Consider the following 17,856-nt stretch of genomic DNA (forward strand, 5'->3'; position numbering starts at 1 on the left):
AGGTAATTAGAATTTCTTAATTGGCAATCGAGATAGAAGTCTCTAGTAAGAGATGTGCCCAGAAAGTACCACAAATGGGCATAAATTTCCCATTTAAGAGCAGTGTTTTACCAAAGCTGTGGCTAAATATCAGGGGCAAAATGTAGGGGTTGAGCTTTCCTTCCATTTTATACTTTGTGCTGTAGTATTTTTGTTGACGTGCTCCCCTCATTTTCAGTTATCTCTACAGTCTCTGCCTTCTAGATCAGGACTTTGGTCAGATGACATCATGTGATTCCACCTAAATGTGTTGCCTGGCTGCTGCATTTCTTTGGCTTAAGCCTTGACTAAACTGTATAAAGATTTTACTCAAATGCTACATTTGTCTACCTGGATATGGGGTACTGGTTTCAGCCAACCTATAGGGCTTTTTATTCTGATCAGCTCTTGGTGTTTTAACAGAGAACCTCCAGAGTACATTGTCATGAGAGGTTACCTGATTTAAGTGATAAAATAATAGATGATGCTCTCTGGCTGAAACATTTTAACCAAAGTTGAAAAACCACAGTTGCACAACTCATAAAATACAATCTAATCTCGATGAAACTAGATAAGTTTTACTGGATTGCTGACTCATGATACTTGAGTTCCTTTATAAGTAGCTTGAGTACTGACTTAGGAATCTACCTTTAATCCTAATTAGTCAAGCTGAAGTTATTTTAATAAATGTTGCTGGTAAAAAAAAAAAAAAAAGAAATGCGTTTCTAAAACATGTAAGAATAAAGCCCGCACATTAACCTTATTGAGGTATTCCCTTACTAAACTACCCTGTGCATTACTACATAAACTGACCCATAGGACATTTGCAAATTTGCGTTTTCTTTAAACAATGTTGCCTCATTTAGGTGACACTATAGGCATGCTTATAGTGTACTAGCACCACTGATTGAACAACAAAAGCTTACCTTTAAAAAGTAGTTAAATAATCACCTAGACAGTGTTGAGAAAAGACATTTTAAAATGATAGGTCAACTAAGAGGTATAAAATGTTGCAGTCATTGTTTTATATCCCCATCCAGAATTATTCATTTAAAAAAAACTGGCAAGGGTAGTATAGAACTGCCAAGGAACCACCAATGGTATGCTAATTATGATGAATAACCTTACATTTATGACTATGGCTGAGCTCTAAACCAACTAACACCTCATTATCTTCTTTTGAAGGAAATAAATGTCTATGGTCAAATACTTTTGGAAATGATGGGATATTATGTCCATTATTGTTTTAGCATGTTAAACTCTGAGGTCTGTAATAATTATCCTCTTAAATTTGAACAAAAAACACCCTAAATTTAATTTATCTTAGAATCAATTTGATATAAAGTATATATTAATGTTAGGCAAAATTAAAAGCATTTCAAGAAATTATTGTTGAAAGAAGTGGTTCTTAAATTCATTCATTCATTCACTGAATCATTCATTGATTCAGCAAATATTTTTGAAATGTCTATTTGAAATCACTATTCTAAGTACCAAGAATAAACAATAATAAGTGTCAATATTCATTGGGCCTATTCATGATGAAGTTCTCACTGACAAAATGAAAAACTTGACAATTTAGAGAATTTTTCTATAAAGTTTAAGGATTTTTCTTATTTCTCTTAGTTCTAAATTGTGTTTTCCTTCTTTCTTTCTTTCTTTTTTTTTTTTTTTTTTTTTTTTTTTTTTTGGTACTGGAGATCAAACTCATGACCTAGCGCTTGCAGGGCTGGTGCTTATACTGCTAAGCTAAATCCCCAACCCCTAAAAACGTCTTTTTTAAAAAATAAGATAAAGTTATTACTGCATGATAAGATCTCCCTGTCACTTTTAAAGTCCTTTAGTTAAATAAAATTTAACTATTTTTTTGGAAAATTTTACTAAATCGTGCAATCCAAAAAGAATATATGTACTGATCTGGAGAGACTTCTGTGATCATCCATCTGTGATCCATTTGTACACAGATGTTAAACAGCTGAATCCTGCCTTCCATAGTCTTCAACTAATTTTGAAAATGTTTTGAAATCACTTAGTGGCTTCTTCAAAAGATAGACTGTTAAGGGGGAACATTCAAATTCTGACACAAAATAAATCATAAGCCTAAAATAGAGATGTAAACCACTAGATCATGTTTTCATTAATGTGGTAATCTTGTGTCTGTAATAGTTTATGTCCACAACTATTTCTTAACCAGGTAAATTGTTTTTTAAAGGGCATATTAAAAGTCTGTAGATGTAACTCAGTAGTAGAACATTCACCTAACATACTCAAGGCCCTGGACTTGATCGCAAACAACAAAATAACATTAAAAGGACATGGTAATAGTGGAGAAATTTTACTTTCTTTTGTGAAGTACTACTTAAAACAATCAAAATTAGGGAGGCTGTGGCATAATTTCTCTTTTCAACCTACCATCTTAGGGTTCAATGGTTATTAAAAGATTGTCTTTTTTCCTTTGTATTGTGCAGTGTTCATCGGTTTTGTCTTGTAACAGGTTCAGAAGAAGAACCCAATCCCGTTTTGAAACCTTTGGGAAGGAGTGCTGCTAGAAAAATGCCTTCCAAAAGTCTAGAAGACATTTCATCAGATTCCTCAAGTGAGAATAAAGTCTGCCCCACTGTTTATGTCTCACCTAAGCTTAGAAATGTTTGTGTGCTGTTCCCTGGCCTCACTGCATGTGGCCATGCACTGAAACCCCTAATATGAGGGTTCACAGCAAAAATCTTTCCCAAGTGTGCTGAAGAGGCTTACCCCCAAGCATTCTGGAATTTTGCTTTTAAATTAATGTGTGAGGTTTGCTTACTAGAATAGTAGGTTTCCCTGAAACAAAGCACTGATGTTTGAGTGTTTACTCAAGTGTAATGAGTTTTAAAGGACAGTGGTGGCTAGTAATATTAGTAGAACTAATAGTCATAGGTAATACTTATTGAATACTGTAAAGCAAAATTTGTCTAAGAATTTTATGTTTTGTCTCATTTAGTACATGCACGCACACACACACCCCAACCCTGTGAGAGAAGAATTGTTATCCTTATTTTATAGAAAGAAAATGCTCAGAGAGGTATAATAACTTACTTACATAACACAGCAGACCTGAGACTCAAATTGACAACTATCAACAGCATTTATGAATTTACCACATTATAATATAATAGTGTTATATGTCCAATGAATTTTATGATATAATGTTGAATTATTATCTGGCTTCAGGGATTTTCCTTTTCTCTTTTATTCCTTCTTTTCCATTCACATGTTTCTTTTGGATATTAGGATTATAAGCTCAAAAATTACCTAACACACAATCCTTTAGGTACCTTGTTCCTTACTGGGTGCTCCTTTAAATTAGTGAAGGATTTCTTGACTAGTAATAGAAAACACAATGTATTTAGGGACTTGTGTATCAGACAAATGGATTTAGAAGCCATAACTTTTAGGAGTTTTTGTCTTACTATTTTGAAGCTAAAATAAACCTCTGAGATTTCAGTGCCATGAGAAAAACTGAGTAAAAACCAATGCCAAGCTCATGATTGAAAACTGATCATTTTCAGGTTTAAAATAGTTTTTAGGCATCTGCATTGAAAATAAAAATTTAGAGTGTAAAAAGAAAAAGTAAAAGTCCTTTAATCTAACAGTTTCAGAAACTGACAGGTTTCCAGGGTTCTGAAGACAATATTCCCAATTTTAAGGGCAGTCTTAACCTTCCCAAAGAACTTCAAATCTTAGAGTTGGAGGGATCTTGAAGGTCACCCATTTCAACCTTTCCCCAGTGCAGGAATTTTCTCTAAAGCCTCCTCAACAGGTGGCCTGCCCCACATCTGCCAGAATGCCTCCCAGAGAAGGCAGGTCTAGTTCTTTGTTGGACAGCCCCAATTGTTCTTCCTTAAGTTGGTGATGGGCCTGAGGAGAAAAAAAACCCTCAACAACAATTGTTTGATTTAGCAAACTCCTTGCTTGTGAAGCACAGAGCTTTTTCCATGGTGCAGCTTTAAAGTATTCAGGAATGTGTAGGGTTAAAAAAAAATCACTATCCGCTGACGGGTATTCCTGCACGCTCCCTTCCAAATACCAATACCCACTCTCACACTAGCCTGCCAAAATTCCACTTAGCAGCTGGTCCCCAGTTACATCTCTTCAGTTGACTTCCCATGCAAGCCTCCAGAGGCATACGCAATCGATGATGCACTCACACAAATATCTGTTAATGACCATAGGTTTGGGAAGGTGTTAGTCATGCCGAGTATCGTACCCTTTCAGAAGAATAGAGAGGCTGTTTGCAGCCTTGTGCTTTGCCAGCCGATTGCTTGCTCTGAGCTAACCCTCTAACCCTTGGGAGTCAGTGTGCAGCAGTGTGCTGATGTAAGCTGCATCAGGGCTGAAATGGGAGCTCCTGCTATGGCACTCGTTCAAGTAGCTAATCTAAAGAGAAAGTATTTTGGGGAAGACATCTTGGTCGCACCCCTCACTGCATCTTGACTAATTGCTTCCAACTCCGGGAGCTCCCAGAGACAGTCTCATTGTTCTTTTCTCTTCATGGGTCAGCCATGTTAACCATTTGTTAATTTCTCCTGAACAGATCAAGCAAAAGTAGATACTCTGCCAGAAGAATTAGTACGTAGTGCTGAAGATGGTAAATATCTTTATGTATTTGCATGTCTGTTTGTGTATTAAGTTCTGGCTGGGGTGATTTGAGCAGTCACCGGGATGCAGCTGTCAGATGAATAGAAGAACGTCATTTGGCACTATGGGGCAAATAGTGCCTAAGTTGTTATAAAAACTGTTCTGACTTGGTGCATTAAATAGTGTGTGTTTTTAAGGCTTCTGGTGATACCATTGTGAGGATCTCATTAGAGACCCTGGGGAAGGATTTCTATAAATAGGAAATTGTATTTCTATGGGTATGAGCTGATTTTCACTACTCTGACTTGCAGAACTCCTTTTGAAGGAAGATTGGAGGGGTTCCTGGGTTAAGTTATTTCTGTGTTTGATTCTCAAGTCTCAGCATTTAGATCACCGGGCACAACCAGTAAAGCCTTAAAAAGAGAAAAGTCCTAAGAGAAGAATGGGAGAATTCTGCCTCTGTTTATATAAATAACTTAGACTGAGAGTAAAATTAATAGATTCTGAGTGTAAGGAGCCAAAAGATTTTCAAGATTGTCAACAGATCATGTATTACTTGGTTCATTTTTTTAAATGAATAGGGTAATAGTGCATTGGTGGGGTGAGGGATGGAAGATTGTTCAATTGTTAGACCTAAGGATTTATGTAAATGAATAATGTATACTTATATGCTATTTTTTATTTTTCTAAATTGCTTTCACAGTAATCGTAAAAATGTTGTTCATTGAGTTTTTCTATACAAAGTGTCATGACAGAGCCCTTTAAAAGTCTTTACTTTTATATAATAGTGTTGTCTTTCTCATTTTATAACACCCTCACTGAGGTAGGAGGGGCAAGATTTTCATCATTTTGCCAATAAGAAAAGTTCAGAGAAATTTGATGATTTTGTAAAATCTTATGACTAGTCAGTTAGTGAGAGTGCATGGAAAAGAATCTCAGCTTCGTGTTCAATTTCAGTGTTATGTTAGTACATGAAAGGACAGAGGTTGCACATCTCCTGTGATCTTAGTTTTTAGTTGAACAGGAGACGTTAAGAAGGCTAATGAAGAGTCACACTGGGATATGGATGAAAGCAAACTGAAAATCTGTCAGACATATTCTGCAGTTTCAGTTGTAAAATTGACATTTGAGTTTACTTTCATGTCTGTTTAATCCTTCTGTTAAAATGGTATTTATTCTCAATGTTACTCTTCTGAGTAGATCAAAGAGCAGATCAGGAACCAGATACAAATGAATGCATACCAGGAAGTGAGTAGCAGGATTTTTCTCAAAATGACTAAATGTTCTATTTGCATAGTGTTAAATATACTGAAAGAACTAACCCATTAATAATGCAGCACTTATTATTGCTAAACTTCTGCAGCCTGCAAAACTATCTCATTCTGATTACGGTTTATTTAAAAAATTGATATTGCCTATGTAAAAAACTTCATGGTTCTACCAAGGGACAGTTAAATATTTAAAATACGTATTATATTGCCATTACTGAGTATTATTGAGTTTTGTCAGTCTCTGCTCTTTATGTCTGCTTAAAATTAAGTTGGCATCTTCTGATTTCATTAGGCTTTTATGTTGTAGTATGGCCTTAAGCATTAGATCTCTTGTACAGGCTTGTTGCCCTGAAGCAATTTACAATATTCAATTTACTTGGACCCAAAGAAGAACATATTTCAGTAGTCAAATGTAATATGGTTGTATTTGTCTCCCTATACACCTATGAAAGCAAATTTTATGTCTGAGGTTTATCCTATGAGATTTAAAGCTGGATTTCAGCAGCAAATATTCAATATAAAAGACAAGCGAGCATCTGAATCTAAGAAATAAATGTATACCTGTGATGACTAATGTCCATCAACTAATTAATGTCCACCACCACACAAAGATATTTATTCCCTCTTTTCTGTTCAATCTTAAGATTATTCTACTTAGCCATGACTGCTGTTTTAAAGAAAAATGTTTACAATGTTTGGGAGGCCCAGTAAAGCATACAAACATGTATGTGATTTCTCAGCTCCCCAGTTTCAGTGGTTTTCATAAACCTATGGTATGAAGGCAGTGATATATGTGTCTTGCCTGCCCTCAGTTCCACAGTATTTTTAATAGTCATTCCCTGCCAGCCTTTGGATATGCTAATAGGCCTTAAAGGGGTAAGCAGCTAAACGAAGGAGTCATTAGATAAACGATGTGCTGATGCAAGAAGTCAGTGACATCTAGTGTGAAATCTGAGACTTTGCTCATGAGTTCTTCCTGCTAGCCGGTGAAGGTGCTGAGCTTTGGCACATGACTTGACAAATTCTTAAGAGCTGCCTAGGAAAGAAGACACTTCAAGTCTGGCCCATGTAAATATCACTAATGCAGGCAATATAAGACTTCTGCTTCTAAGAAGCATTAAACAGACTTTTGCAGTTGCTTTTGAACTGGGATGTGCTCAAGTCTGAGCATCTGACTTTCTCTTGCCATGTTTTATTCAACATTTAGCCTGAGGAGTGAAAGAAAATCTTATATAACATGTGCCTATATAGCTATATCTTTATTCATGGATTTGTAATTGGCTTAGACAGTTATTGATCAAGACCAGTAGACCAATTACATGCCAAACTCAGTAAATTAATTTCTCTTTTTAATGTTTTCCAAAAATGATTCTTAGTGACTTTTCACCAATAAAGACTATATTCTTACCATAACACAAAATCAAAATCATGATCCAAATATAACTTAAGCTCATAAATATAAAACTGACTACATTTGAATAGTGGGTATAGCTGAATTTGACTTGTATGCCATCATCCAACAATATACTTGGAAAATAATATGTTGGGGCTGGGGATTTAGCTCAGCGGCATAAGCGCCTGCCTTGCAAGCAGGCAGTCATGAGTTCGATCCCTGGTACCGATAAAAATGAAAAAAAAAAAGGACAAGAAAATAATATGTTGTAGCAAAAATTTTTATACTATGGACTACACTATGTGACATAATCTTACACTATTACCCAATATAGCTCACCCCAATACACACCCACATGCACACATCTGTTTACTGGAAAGTAATGAATTAAAGTAGGTATGTTAATAAGACTGTATAAGTGGATTTTGGAGTATACTTAAGTATGTGATGATAGATCCTGTGCATGTGAACTACAGTGCCTTTAACCTTTTTATAAAAACATGTCTGTTCATACATGAAAGAAAAGTGTGTTTTTAGTTTCTTTCTAGTGCCTAAAAATTGTCTTTACTGTGTGTAGGTCAAATTTCAGGGTTTTTTTCCCATTAGATTTCTTTCAATTAAAGTGAACTTAGGTAATACAATGGCCAACCTTGAGTCTTTTATGTTACACAAAGAACTATAACTTGATTTTTATCTATTTTCCTAATATCTTTTTAAGATAAAGTCAAGTTAATATATGTATATTGTGTTCAGAGTATAATCTAAAGAATTTCCATGTAATAAAATTTAATTAATTGATTAATTAAAAATACTCACACAAAGCCTACTACATGTCAGGTACTTTTGTAACTATTTTAAGAAATTCTAACTCTTTCACTATAAGAGCTATGATTCAACATCAGAAAAACTTAGGCATTTTGATTAGTAGGCAAAGAAAAACAGTTTTCTAACTAGAGATAGGCAAATGAAAATTATAATTCATCTTTTTATTATGTCTTCATTTACTATATCAGAAATAAGATACTATATGTGCTATATTTTTCATATTAAATTCTTAAATTATTATATCTTGAACCATTTAAACTTGACCTTGGGAGATTGAAAACTCTCTTTTAAAAAAGATACCTAAGTGTTAAATTTTTAAATAATATTCTTTCACCATTCTGAGTGGGAAACACTACAAGAAAAGGGATTCTCATGATCACTAAATGAATCAACCTGCTATTTCACACTCAGTAGTCAAGGGTACTTTTATTGAATTGTGTGCCAAGATCCTTAGTATCCAGATGAAATAGTTTTTCAGCTTGCAGCATTTTAAAAATACATCTCAAGGAGTTGAACCAATAAATATAGAAGTTGGCCTTAAAAACTCTAATGTGAAAAAAGTAAAACCAGTTCATAAAGAGACTCTTAATGTAATTAAGTCCAGCTGTAATCAGTAGAACTAGTATTTTTTAAATTAATTTTTATTTGGTTCAACTCCTTGCTAGCTCTCTCTATATGTAATTTATAAGATCTGCATGCTACTTACCTCATGATGCTGTGCATGTGAACTACTATGCCTTTAACCTTTTAATAAAACATGTCTGTCTAGAGATGAAAGAAAAGTGTGTTTTCAATTTATGCCTAATGTCTAAAATTTGTCAGAATAATTTTGAAATTGAGATGCTGCTGTTCAGTTTCTACAGTGCCTTCACAACCTGATAATCAGTTTTCCCACCCTGACAAACTCAAAAGGATGAGCAAGTCTGTTCCAGCGTTTCTACAAGATGAGGCAAGTTTGTCTTTTGTATCTTCAGAAAAATGGAGCCAGTGGTCATGATGGTGCACTTCTGTAATTCTAGTACTTGGGAGATTGAAGCAGGAAGGTTCCTGCTAGTTCAAGCCTAGTATGAGCTACATAGTGAGATCAAGACCATCCTGGACAACATAGCAAGATGCTGGTGAGAGAGAGACAGAGAGAGAGAGAGAGACAGACAGACAGACAGACAAAAACTGAAGGGAGATAGTAGGTTTTCTATGCCCAGGTCAGTGTGTGTGTATTTTACTATAGCAAAAATCAATACAGCAGTGAGCCTTGCCTTCCCAGTCAATGGAGGCAGTGTTGTTGATCCTGGAACACAAGACATGTCTCGTTTGACTCAAACAATGACTCTTTTTGGTCAGTGAATCAGATTGCATAAATTTGGGAATGTAACTTTTGTTTCAAAGTCAGTACAAAATGAGAAATCTAAGGAGAAGTATGTTGGCATGAATTAACTCTCCCTCTGTAACCTTGAGTTGGTTTGTCAAAGTTTAATCTAGGTAGCTTGTCTACCTTAAAAACATTTGTTAAATGGCAAATGACACAACAAGCTCTAAGGAGCATCTACTAGGTGCCAGGGACTTTTTATTTATTATTTCATTTTATTGTACAACAACCATGAGAGGTAGATACCAGCATTATCCCCAGAGATTGCAGGGAGGAAGCTGAGAGGTGAAATAACCCCATTCAATCAGAAAGGGGTTGGACCAGGACTGAAGCTAAGATCTGATTTCTAGACTGATAGTCTCTATTGTATACTGTGTCAACTAAGAACATGACTCTATTCATCAAGTACCTACTCTGTACCAGACTCTAACATCCAACTCTAACCCTACATGGTAGGTACTGTTTTCTCTACCTTAAAAAATAAGAAAGGCCCTCAGAGAAATTAACTCGTTTCTCAACACTCAACAGCTAAAAAGTAGATCTAGGCCTTTAAGTTGAGTGTTTGGACTTAAGATCCTGTGTCCTTATAATCATTATGTTAGGAGCCTGAGGTCTGGTCAGACATTCTCAGTCTTGGGTATGATACTAAAGTGCTGTACAATCATGGGTAGATTCCTTAGTTGTCCTGAGTCTGGTGTCCTAGTACCTACTTAGTGATGTTGCGAGGAATCAGTGGGATAATACATAGCGTAGTGCCCAAAGCACAGTGAATAGCCACTAAAAATGTTAACTGTTATCATAGTTTTTGCTTTTGATCTGATTCCCAATGGTAAAATACAAGCATTTGCAAGTATTCTTTTAGTAGATAGAATATGAGGAAAACTGTGGATAACATATAAATCACAAATACCCCCATCCTGGTCACCTTCTGTGGATCATTCGACCTTCAATGAACTGTATTTACAAATATTCAGACTTACATATATTTAACAGCTCCTATTATAGTTTAATTTAGAATGAACCACTCAGTTTTGAAACTAACATAACTAGAAGGTAACAGTAGCCACTCTGGTTTTATACCTTTGTAGCTCTGTGTTGGTCTTGGGTAGAGATAGAAATGAACCATGTAATAATTTAAGAGTTAAAGTACATCAAGTTCTAGTTTTTACATTTTCCTTCTCCACTGAATTTTATTCTGCACAGAAGAAAGTTCAGATTATTTGGGTTTGTATATCAGAAATGCTGGCACTGAAGTATATCATTTTCCCAAATGCAGAGGCTGAATTGGACAATAAAGGACATAGGGATAAAATTAGGCCTCACTCCTTTGTCTACTGTCCATTTGAGACGGCATTACTTACATTTGTTGAGGCCAACTACATAAAAAAAACTGTTCCAGGTCAAGACAAAGTCATATCCTTCTAAAAATTCACTAATGATCTGATATGCTAATGTACTAAAATATAGGAAGTGAATTGTTCAGCATGTGGGGAGTCTTTAAAAGCTATGAACCTTTTTAATCCTTGGAAGAGAATTCTTTTGTCATTCATGCGAGTCATTAATTTTGTTTTTCTTTAACTCCTTTATACATGTGCATTAGAATTGGCATCCATTATATTGATGCATAATCGCATGGTCATGGGATATGTTGGCATGAACTAACTACTCCTCCGCAACCCTAGGATCCAGTGAACTACTCCACAAGTACTCTAACCCCAAAGAAGCTCATTGTGAATCTTGAATTTTGTAGGCTGCCATCAAATAAATTTTAGAGATAGATACAATAGCATTTGTCACTGCAGCTTTTCTTTCTTGTTTCAGGTGGACATTTCTTGGCACATATTTAAAATAAATATCTCATTGCTTTTTTGTTTTTCAAGAAATGTATTAAAATATAATGTGGGTAGAATATGTAATTGAACATACTTTCCTATAGCACCAAAAAGATAAAGCACATTAATGCTATAGGAATACATAAAGAATAGTTTAAAATTTTAAAAGAATTTATGTATACTATAGTTGAAACATACCAAACATTTCTTTTTCCTAGTTTAATAGTATCTCAATGTGATACTTTAGGGAAGCTAGAGCTATTATAATAATAATGAGAGGAATGAAGGATGATGTCTTATGTTTTGGCAAAGTACTTAAACCTTTTGTTATTTGGGTAATTTTTCATATTTTTTTATTTATTATTATATTATACAAGATAACATAAATACATGACATCAGAAAAGTAACCAAAACCTCACAATACTGCTGTATTCTGTAGCACCTTGAAGCCACATTGCATCTAGAAAAATCACTGTGTTAATCTAATATTTAAGTGCTGCCCTCTCCTTATGCTAGATCCAGTGGAGGCCACTCATGTTACCCTGAATCCCTTTCTTTGGTAATTAACATTGTCACCCTTTGACCTAGGGAAACGTCATAGAACAGAGGATACCAAGATACCATCTTTGTCTAAACATAGATTTTAACCTTGATTCATTCTGAATTTAAATACTGTGCATATTATATGCTGTTTTGTAGAGTGATGACAGAGAAACAGATACAGCATCAGAAAGCAGTTACCAGCTCAGCAGACACAAGAAGAGCCCGAGCTCTTTAACCAATCTTAGCAGCTCCTCTGGCATGACGTCCTTGTCTTCTGTATGTAAACAAAGGCTCCGTGTTAATCTCTTTCCACTGCTCTAAACCTTGCTTTGCCATGCTTCTGCTGATTGCAAAGTGGCCTCCTGTTGTCATTCTCAGTCCCCAAGGGCACAAACATTTTCTCTAATCCATAATTAGCTTCTGGTGAACTAATTTTTTTTTTAAGAATAAGGAGTTTCCTATTCATTATGAATCAAAAATTTTCAATATAAGTGCTGTATTTCAGAAATAAATTTAAATTGCCAGCAGGTCTTATCACTAAAATTTTTCTATATTACAAATGGGGTAGTGATTATAAAATCCATTTGTATCAGATCCACTTTTATATACTATTATAGGAATATAACTGTACTTCTATAATAAACTGGTTGAATAAATTTGTTGATTCATATTAAAGAACAGAAAAGATGAGTCTTTGTCTTATAGCAAGGTACAAAACAGGGTTTTAAAAGGGAATTTTCCAAAGTATAGTTGCTCAGGTTTGATTTAAAAGCAATTGACTTTACATAGAACTTCTTGCATAAAGTGAGGAAGCTATGTATTCATGTAGTATGTGTGTAGAAATATACATATGTAAGTGTATATACACTTAGCTACATATTTTCCTAATATGCATACATATCAAGCATGCAAAACAAATGATTCTGTGCTTAAATTCTTACTAGCCTTGCATTTCTGAAACCTTTTTTAAAAAATCTATTTCAATTGATTTTCTGATGATAATCTAATATATGTCCTTGGGAAGGCTTTAAACCCCTTCATCAATCACCCATTTTCTACCCCTCTTGACCTCCAAAAGTGCATGGCTCAGTAAGCATTTTTCTAAATTCAGTGACTGAGTAACGTGGTAAAATTCCTCTTTAGTGCCTTGGAAATTTAAGCTATTTGTCACTGTGATTTGTGTGCCTGGGGTTTCTCATATCCTCTTTCTTTAGCATGGTAAATACTATGCATGCCTAAAAATGGAACTCTGAATGCCACCTACCATAAAATTACTCTGTTTTAAATGAGTACCTAAAATAACTTTGCATTTCCCTAAGAGCAACTTTAAAAAAAAAACTCTAGTGATATAGATCATATCAGGTTGTCTATGTTAATACCTTTATATACTAAACTGACTGCTTTTATCTGTAAGGTAGAGAAATAATGCCAGGCAAGGATTAGCTGTGTGACCCTTGTGCTGGGTTCAGGAATGTTGCTGAGACAAACACTGTATGTTTCTGATGTTTTTAGGTGAGTGGCAGTGTGATGAGTGTTTATAGTGGAGACTTTGGCAATCTGGAAGTGAAAGGAAATATTCAGTTTGCAATTGACTATGTGGAGTCGCTGAAGGAACTACATGTTTTTGTGGCCCAGTGTAAGGACTTAGCAGCAGCAGATGTTAAAAAACAGCGTTCAGACCCGTGAGTACATTTTGGAGTTACAGCATCTACTTTCTTGTAGTTTTCAAACCAGGAATCCTATAGGAACTAGGAAGGAGAGAAAGTAATCAAATGGGGGTCTGTGTGTGACTGTTAAAAGGAATTAAAGGGAAGTGTGAGTTTTAATTATTTTGCTGTGTGAAGCCCAAAGCTTTTTATTATTATTATAAAAGCAATGAGCTCAACATCCATTCTTTTGTTTTTCTTTACATCAACCCTGGCTCAGTTAGATGTGTGCCAAGACTGATGATGTTTTTCAGTAACAAACCAATAGTTTTAAACACTATGTTAGAAATTTACTCCCACCCCTTAAAAACATATTAACTAAGGCCAAAGGAAAACAGTGAATTCAGAAAATTTCCTTTAAAAATCTTCAAAATAATACTAAGTGATTCATTCCACTAAAATTTTTTTAAATGTTAAAAGTATAAAGGTGTTGGTGGGAACGTTTATTAATTATTCCTTTTCTCAATGTTGTGAAATTACTTTTGTGGGGAATTTTCATTATATTTTTAGAACTAAGGAAAATAGAGGTAGGGACATTAATTTTATATTCTCTGAGCTTCTTGTCTATTCACATCTCTTTTTAGGTATGTAAAGACCTACTTGTTACCAGACAAAGGCAAAATGGGCAAGAAGAAAACACTTGTTGCAAAGAAAACCTTGAACCCTGTGTTTAACGAGATACTGCGGGTATCTATAAATTCTCTATGCAAGAAAATCCTAAATGGTAACCTGTGCATTGAAATAGCTGTGTCTTCTTGGGTAATATCTGCACAAAGTCACTCACTAAGGGAAAAGAAGGAAAAAAATGAATATTTTCTGAGAATGGCCTTGTGTAAGATGATACAAATGAATGTATCACATGATGTCATGCATTCCTGTGCATTTCCTGCAGGCAGGTATTAGCTACATGTCACAGACAGGCAAATGGAGCCTAGAGAAATAAAGAAATTTGCTTGAGGATGTACAGTGGATAAAGTTTAGTGTTACGATCAGAATTATCTTCCGCAGCACAATTCTGCTTAAAATCGTTCAAGATTTCCATTAGTCTATGTGACATTCATCCTTTATAACATGCACGTGGTCCCTTCAGAACCCAAACTCTGTCTTCATCTTCATTCTTTCATAATCTTTTTTCTGGTCCCTCTATATTCCCTTCTGTACTTTTAAGGAAGTACATTTTCTTTCACTGCCGTGACTTTCTGTTCTTTGAGGCCCTAAGAGCCTTCTCCACATTCCTTCCCTAACAACTTCCTACACATTTTTAAATGCTTATTCCTATAAGAACCTGTCTTTAATAACCTGTTTCCCTGCCCTTTGCTGCCTTAGTTACATTGCTTTACTACAGATTGTTCTAATACTCAGCGGTTAAACTAGTAGTTTAATTTTCTACCTTGACGCTAAATTTTAAGTTCCACGAAGGCAGGGACCAACACTGTTGTATATATACCGTGCCTTTGGGCAAATAACATGTCTGCACCTCAATCTGAAATAGGGGATAGTTTTGGGATCTACAAAAGGGTAATAATAGTACATACTTACTTCAGTAGTTATAAATATGAAAAGAATTATTATGTGTAAAGTGATTAGCACACATTAAATATTTAACAAATATTGATTAGTAGTATAGTATCTATGATAAATACCAAAAAATATTATTGGAAGGAAAGATATGTGGACAGGTGAATGGAAAATAAACCTCACTCACATATACACATTCTTTTTTCTCCCCTTTCTCCAAAATGGATTATGCTTGCTTTCTGGTTAACAAATCATTTAAAACCAAAAATATAAGCAGTGTTCTTTTTTCTATCTTTCTGAAAACTCTTAAATTTTTTATTATCCTCTGATAAAGAAGAAACAGTTAAAGGAACTCTCAATCATCTACGGTTTAAATTAGTAACTTGTGAGTATTTTATAGTAAGTTTTTGTTTTGTTTTTGAGACGAGGTTTTGCTTTATAGTGCAGACTGGGCTTGAACCCACTATGTAGCCCAGGCTAGCTTTGAACTCATGGCAATCTTGGCTCAGTCTTCCATGTGTGGGAATTACAGGCATGTTCACTGTGCCTGGATTCTATAGAAAATTTCTAATTACTGTTTAACTATGACATACCCCAGTACCCAGGCTATTTCTGGATCTGCTACTTCAACCCTATATTCAAGAAAAGCCAGCTAATTTACATGGCAGAGAAAGGCAGGTTTACTACAACCAAAATGGAAATTCAAATAGTATGTCATAAAGCCAGATAGAGATTATTTTTAGAAGTACTATTATTCCTTCCATGATTATATATAATCAAGGTTTGACCATATTTTAGATAAAACCAAATCTTGTCTGCTTGACCATAAAAAGCTGGACAAAACTAAGTTTATCTTTTTTTTTTGAAAGACATCTTGTCCTTGTGGGATATTGACAGTAAGAAGTGCATGTGGGGGGCAGATCATATCTGGGAACTCTGTACTTTCTGCTCAGTCTTGCTGTGAACTTAAAATGCTCTAAAAAACAAGTACATTTTCAAAAGTACCTTATCCTCAGGTAGAAAACAGAACTGGAGTAAATCTGATTACATTTTTAGATTGAATTTGATTTATGTTCTATCTAATCTAAAAATATCCAACAAAATTGAATGATTGGCTTTTTAGAAAGCCATTGCCAGCTATGATATCCGATCCATGGTTTGTTTTTCCAGAGGAGAAAGAATGTCAGCTTTTATAAAAGATGCATTTTAGCTCTTAGAAACAGGACACTCGGAATAAGGTGACTTTGCAATATTTGAGGGACTTGAAACCTAATAGATGAGAAAATCTGATCTACATAGATGACTTTTCTCTCCATCTCTGTGTCATAACTTTGGCATAATGTAATGTTATTCATCATTTTCATTTTCTTCTTTGAACTCCAGTATAAAATTGAAAAGCAAATCTTAAAGACACAGAAGCTGAATCTGTCTGTTTGGCATCGGGACACATTCAAGCGTAATAGTTTCCTAGGGGAGGTAGAAATTGATTTGGAATCATGGGACTGGGACAACAAACAGAATAAACAACTGAAGTGGTACCCTCTAAAGCGGAAGGTAAGTTTAGAGTTTCTTGGTGGGTTGGTTAATTGGTAGGTTGGTTGGTTTGCAGCCTGGTATACTGGAAAAAACCTCCGTTGCACTTAACTCACAGTCTGATTGTAATTTGGAATCATTCTAAACTAGGGCTGGGCTTATTTAGCTTGCACATTCAGTAAAGAAAGAGTAAGAAAGATTTAGGGAGAATGTTTAAATCAGCTAACATAAATGTTTCTGAGATTTCATGAAGGTCATTTGAGTACTTTCATCCTGCAATGTGAAACATCCTTTAAGCTTAACTAACATATGTCAGATTTTGATAAATGTTCCATGTGTCACTTGAAAAGAAAGTCATGTTGGACATAATGGTATATATCAATTAAGTCAATAGTGATTAATAAAATCTTTTATATCCTTACTGATTTTATGTCTGTGTGTACTATGAATTAGTAAGAAAGATGTGGTTATGGATTTATCTTGTACTTTTAGTTTTCTTATTTTGATTTATTTTTCTTGAGGTTATTTTATAAAGTATATACACATTTAGAATTGTTTTATTCTAATGGATTAACAATTTTGTCATTCAAAAATATACTTTTTATCCTAGTAATATTTCTTGCCTTAAAGTCTATTTTTTCCGTGTTAGTGTAGCTGTGTCAGCTTCCACACACTTACAACTTTGTTTCAGTCCTTTAGTTTTCAAACTTTCTGAATTTTTATAGTTAAGATACGTTCCCTATTGGCAATAGTTTTAATTTTTTTCAATCTGAAAATATTTGTTTTTTAATTAGGTCATTTAACCAAAGTGTGTGTGGTGTAAATATTGATATGTTTGGATACAAATCTGATCTTTGTATTATTAGGTTAATATTTGTATTATTTTTCTTATTATTACATAATTACCTCTTTTTGGTTTATCATATACTTCCATTTTCCTCTCAACTATTATGTCAGTTACAATGTTTTCTCTTTTTATTGGTTGATATAGAGGTTACAGTATTCATCCTTGAGTTCAAAGTGGCCAGTGTAGAGGTTGGAGTGTAGCTCAGTGACAGAGTATTTGCTGGGTATGCACAAGGTCCTGAGTTTGATCCTTGGTACCGACAACAAAAAAATGTATCTAGTCTAAATTAGGAATTGTATGACTTCCAGGTTAAGGAAAGAAATTAAGAACATTTTTTAACTTCATTTATCCACTCTCCTATCTTTTATGGGATTTTTTAGTCATGT

At 34.6% G+C, this 17,856-nt stretch overlaps 1 protein-coding gene across 30 annotated transcripts in view; it reads left to right on the plus strand.

Annotated features, from left to right (window-relative positions):
• The window catches only part of Sytl2 (synaptotagmin like 2), a 100,201-nt gene that overhangs the window by 74,170 nt on the left and 8,175 nt on the right, over positions 1-17,856 (plus strand). For 6 of the 30 annotated variants that reach the window (XM_063256313.1, XM_063256316.1, XM_063256323.1 and 3 more), the window contains 8 exons: positions 2,513-2,614; positions 4,592-4,645; positions 5,833-5,883; positions 8,979-9,073; positions 12,023-12,142; positions 13,379-13,548; positions 14,157-14,259; positions 16,474-16,644. In XM_063256313.1, the coding sequence (XP_063112383.1) occupies positions 2,513-2,614; positions 4,592-4,645; positions 5,833-5,883; positions 8,979-9,073; positions 12,023-12,142; positions 13,379-13,548; positions 14,157-14,259; positions 16,474-16,644 (866 nt within the window). Of the gene's footprint in view, positions 1-2,512; positions 2,615-4,125; positions 4,375-4,409; positions 4,646-5,832; positions 5,884-8,946; positions 9,074-12,022; positions 12,145-13,378; positions 13,549-14,156; positions 14,260-16,473; positions 16,645-17,856 lie in introns of those variants that run through there. The other 24 variants (XM_023564601.2, XM_063256311.1, XM_063256325.1 and 21 more) reach the window with 15 other exon arrangements.

This window comes from Cavia porcellus, unplaced genomic scaffold, assembly GCF_034190915.1.
Source record: "Cavia porcellus strain 051 isolate PalLab524CR breed Dunkin Hartley unplaced genomic scaffold, mCavPor4.1 scaffold_9, whole genome shotgun sequence".
Lineage (NCBI taxonomy): Eukaryota > Metazoa > Chordata > Mammalia > Rodentia > Caviidae > Cavia > Cavia porcellus.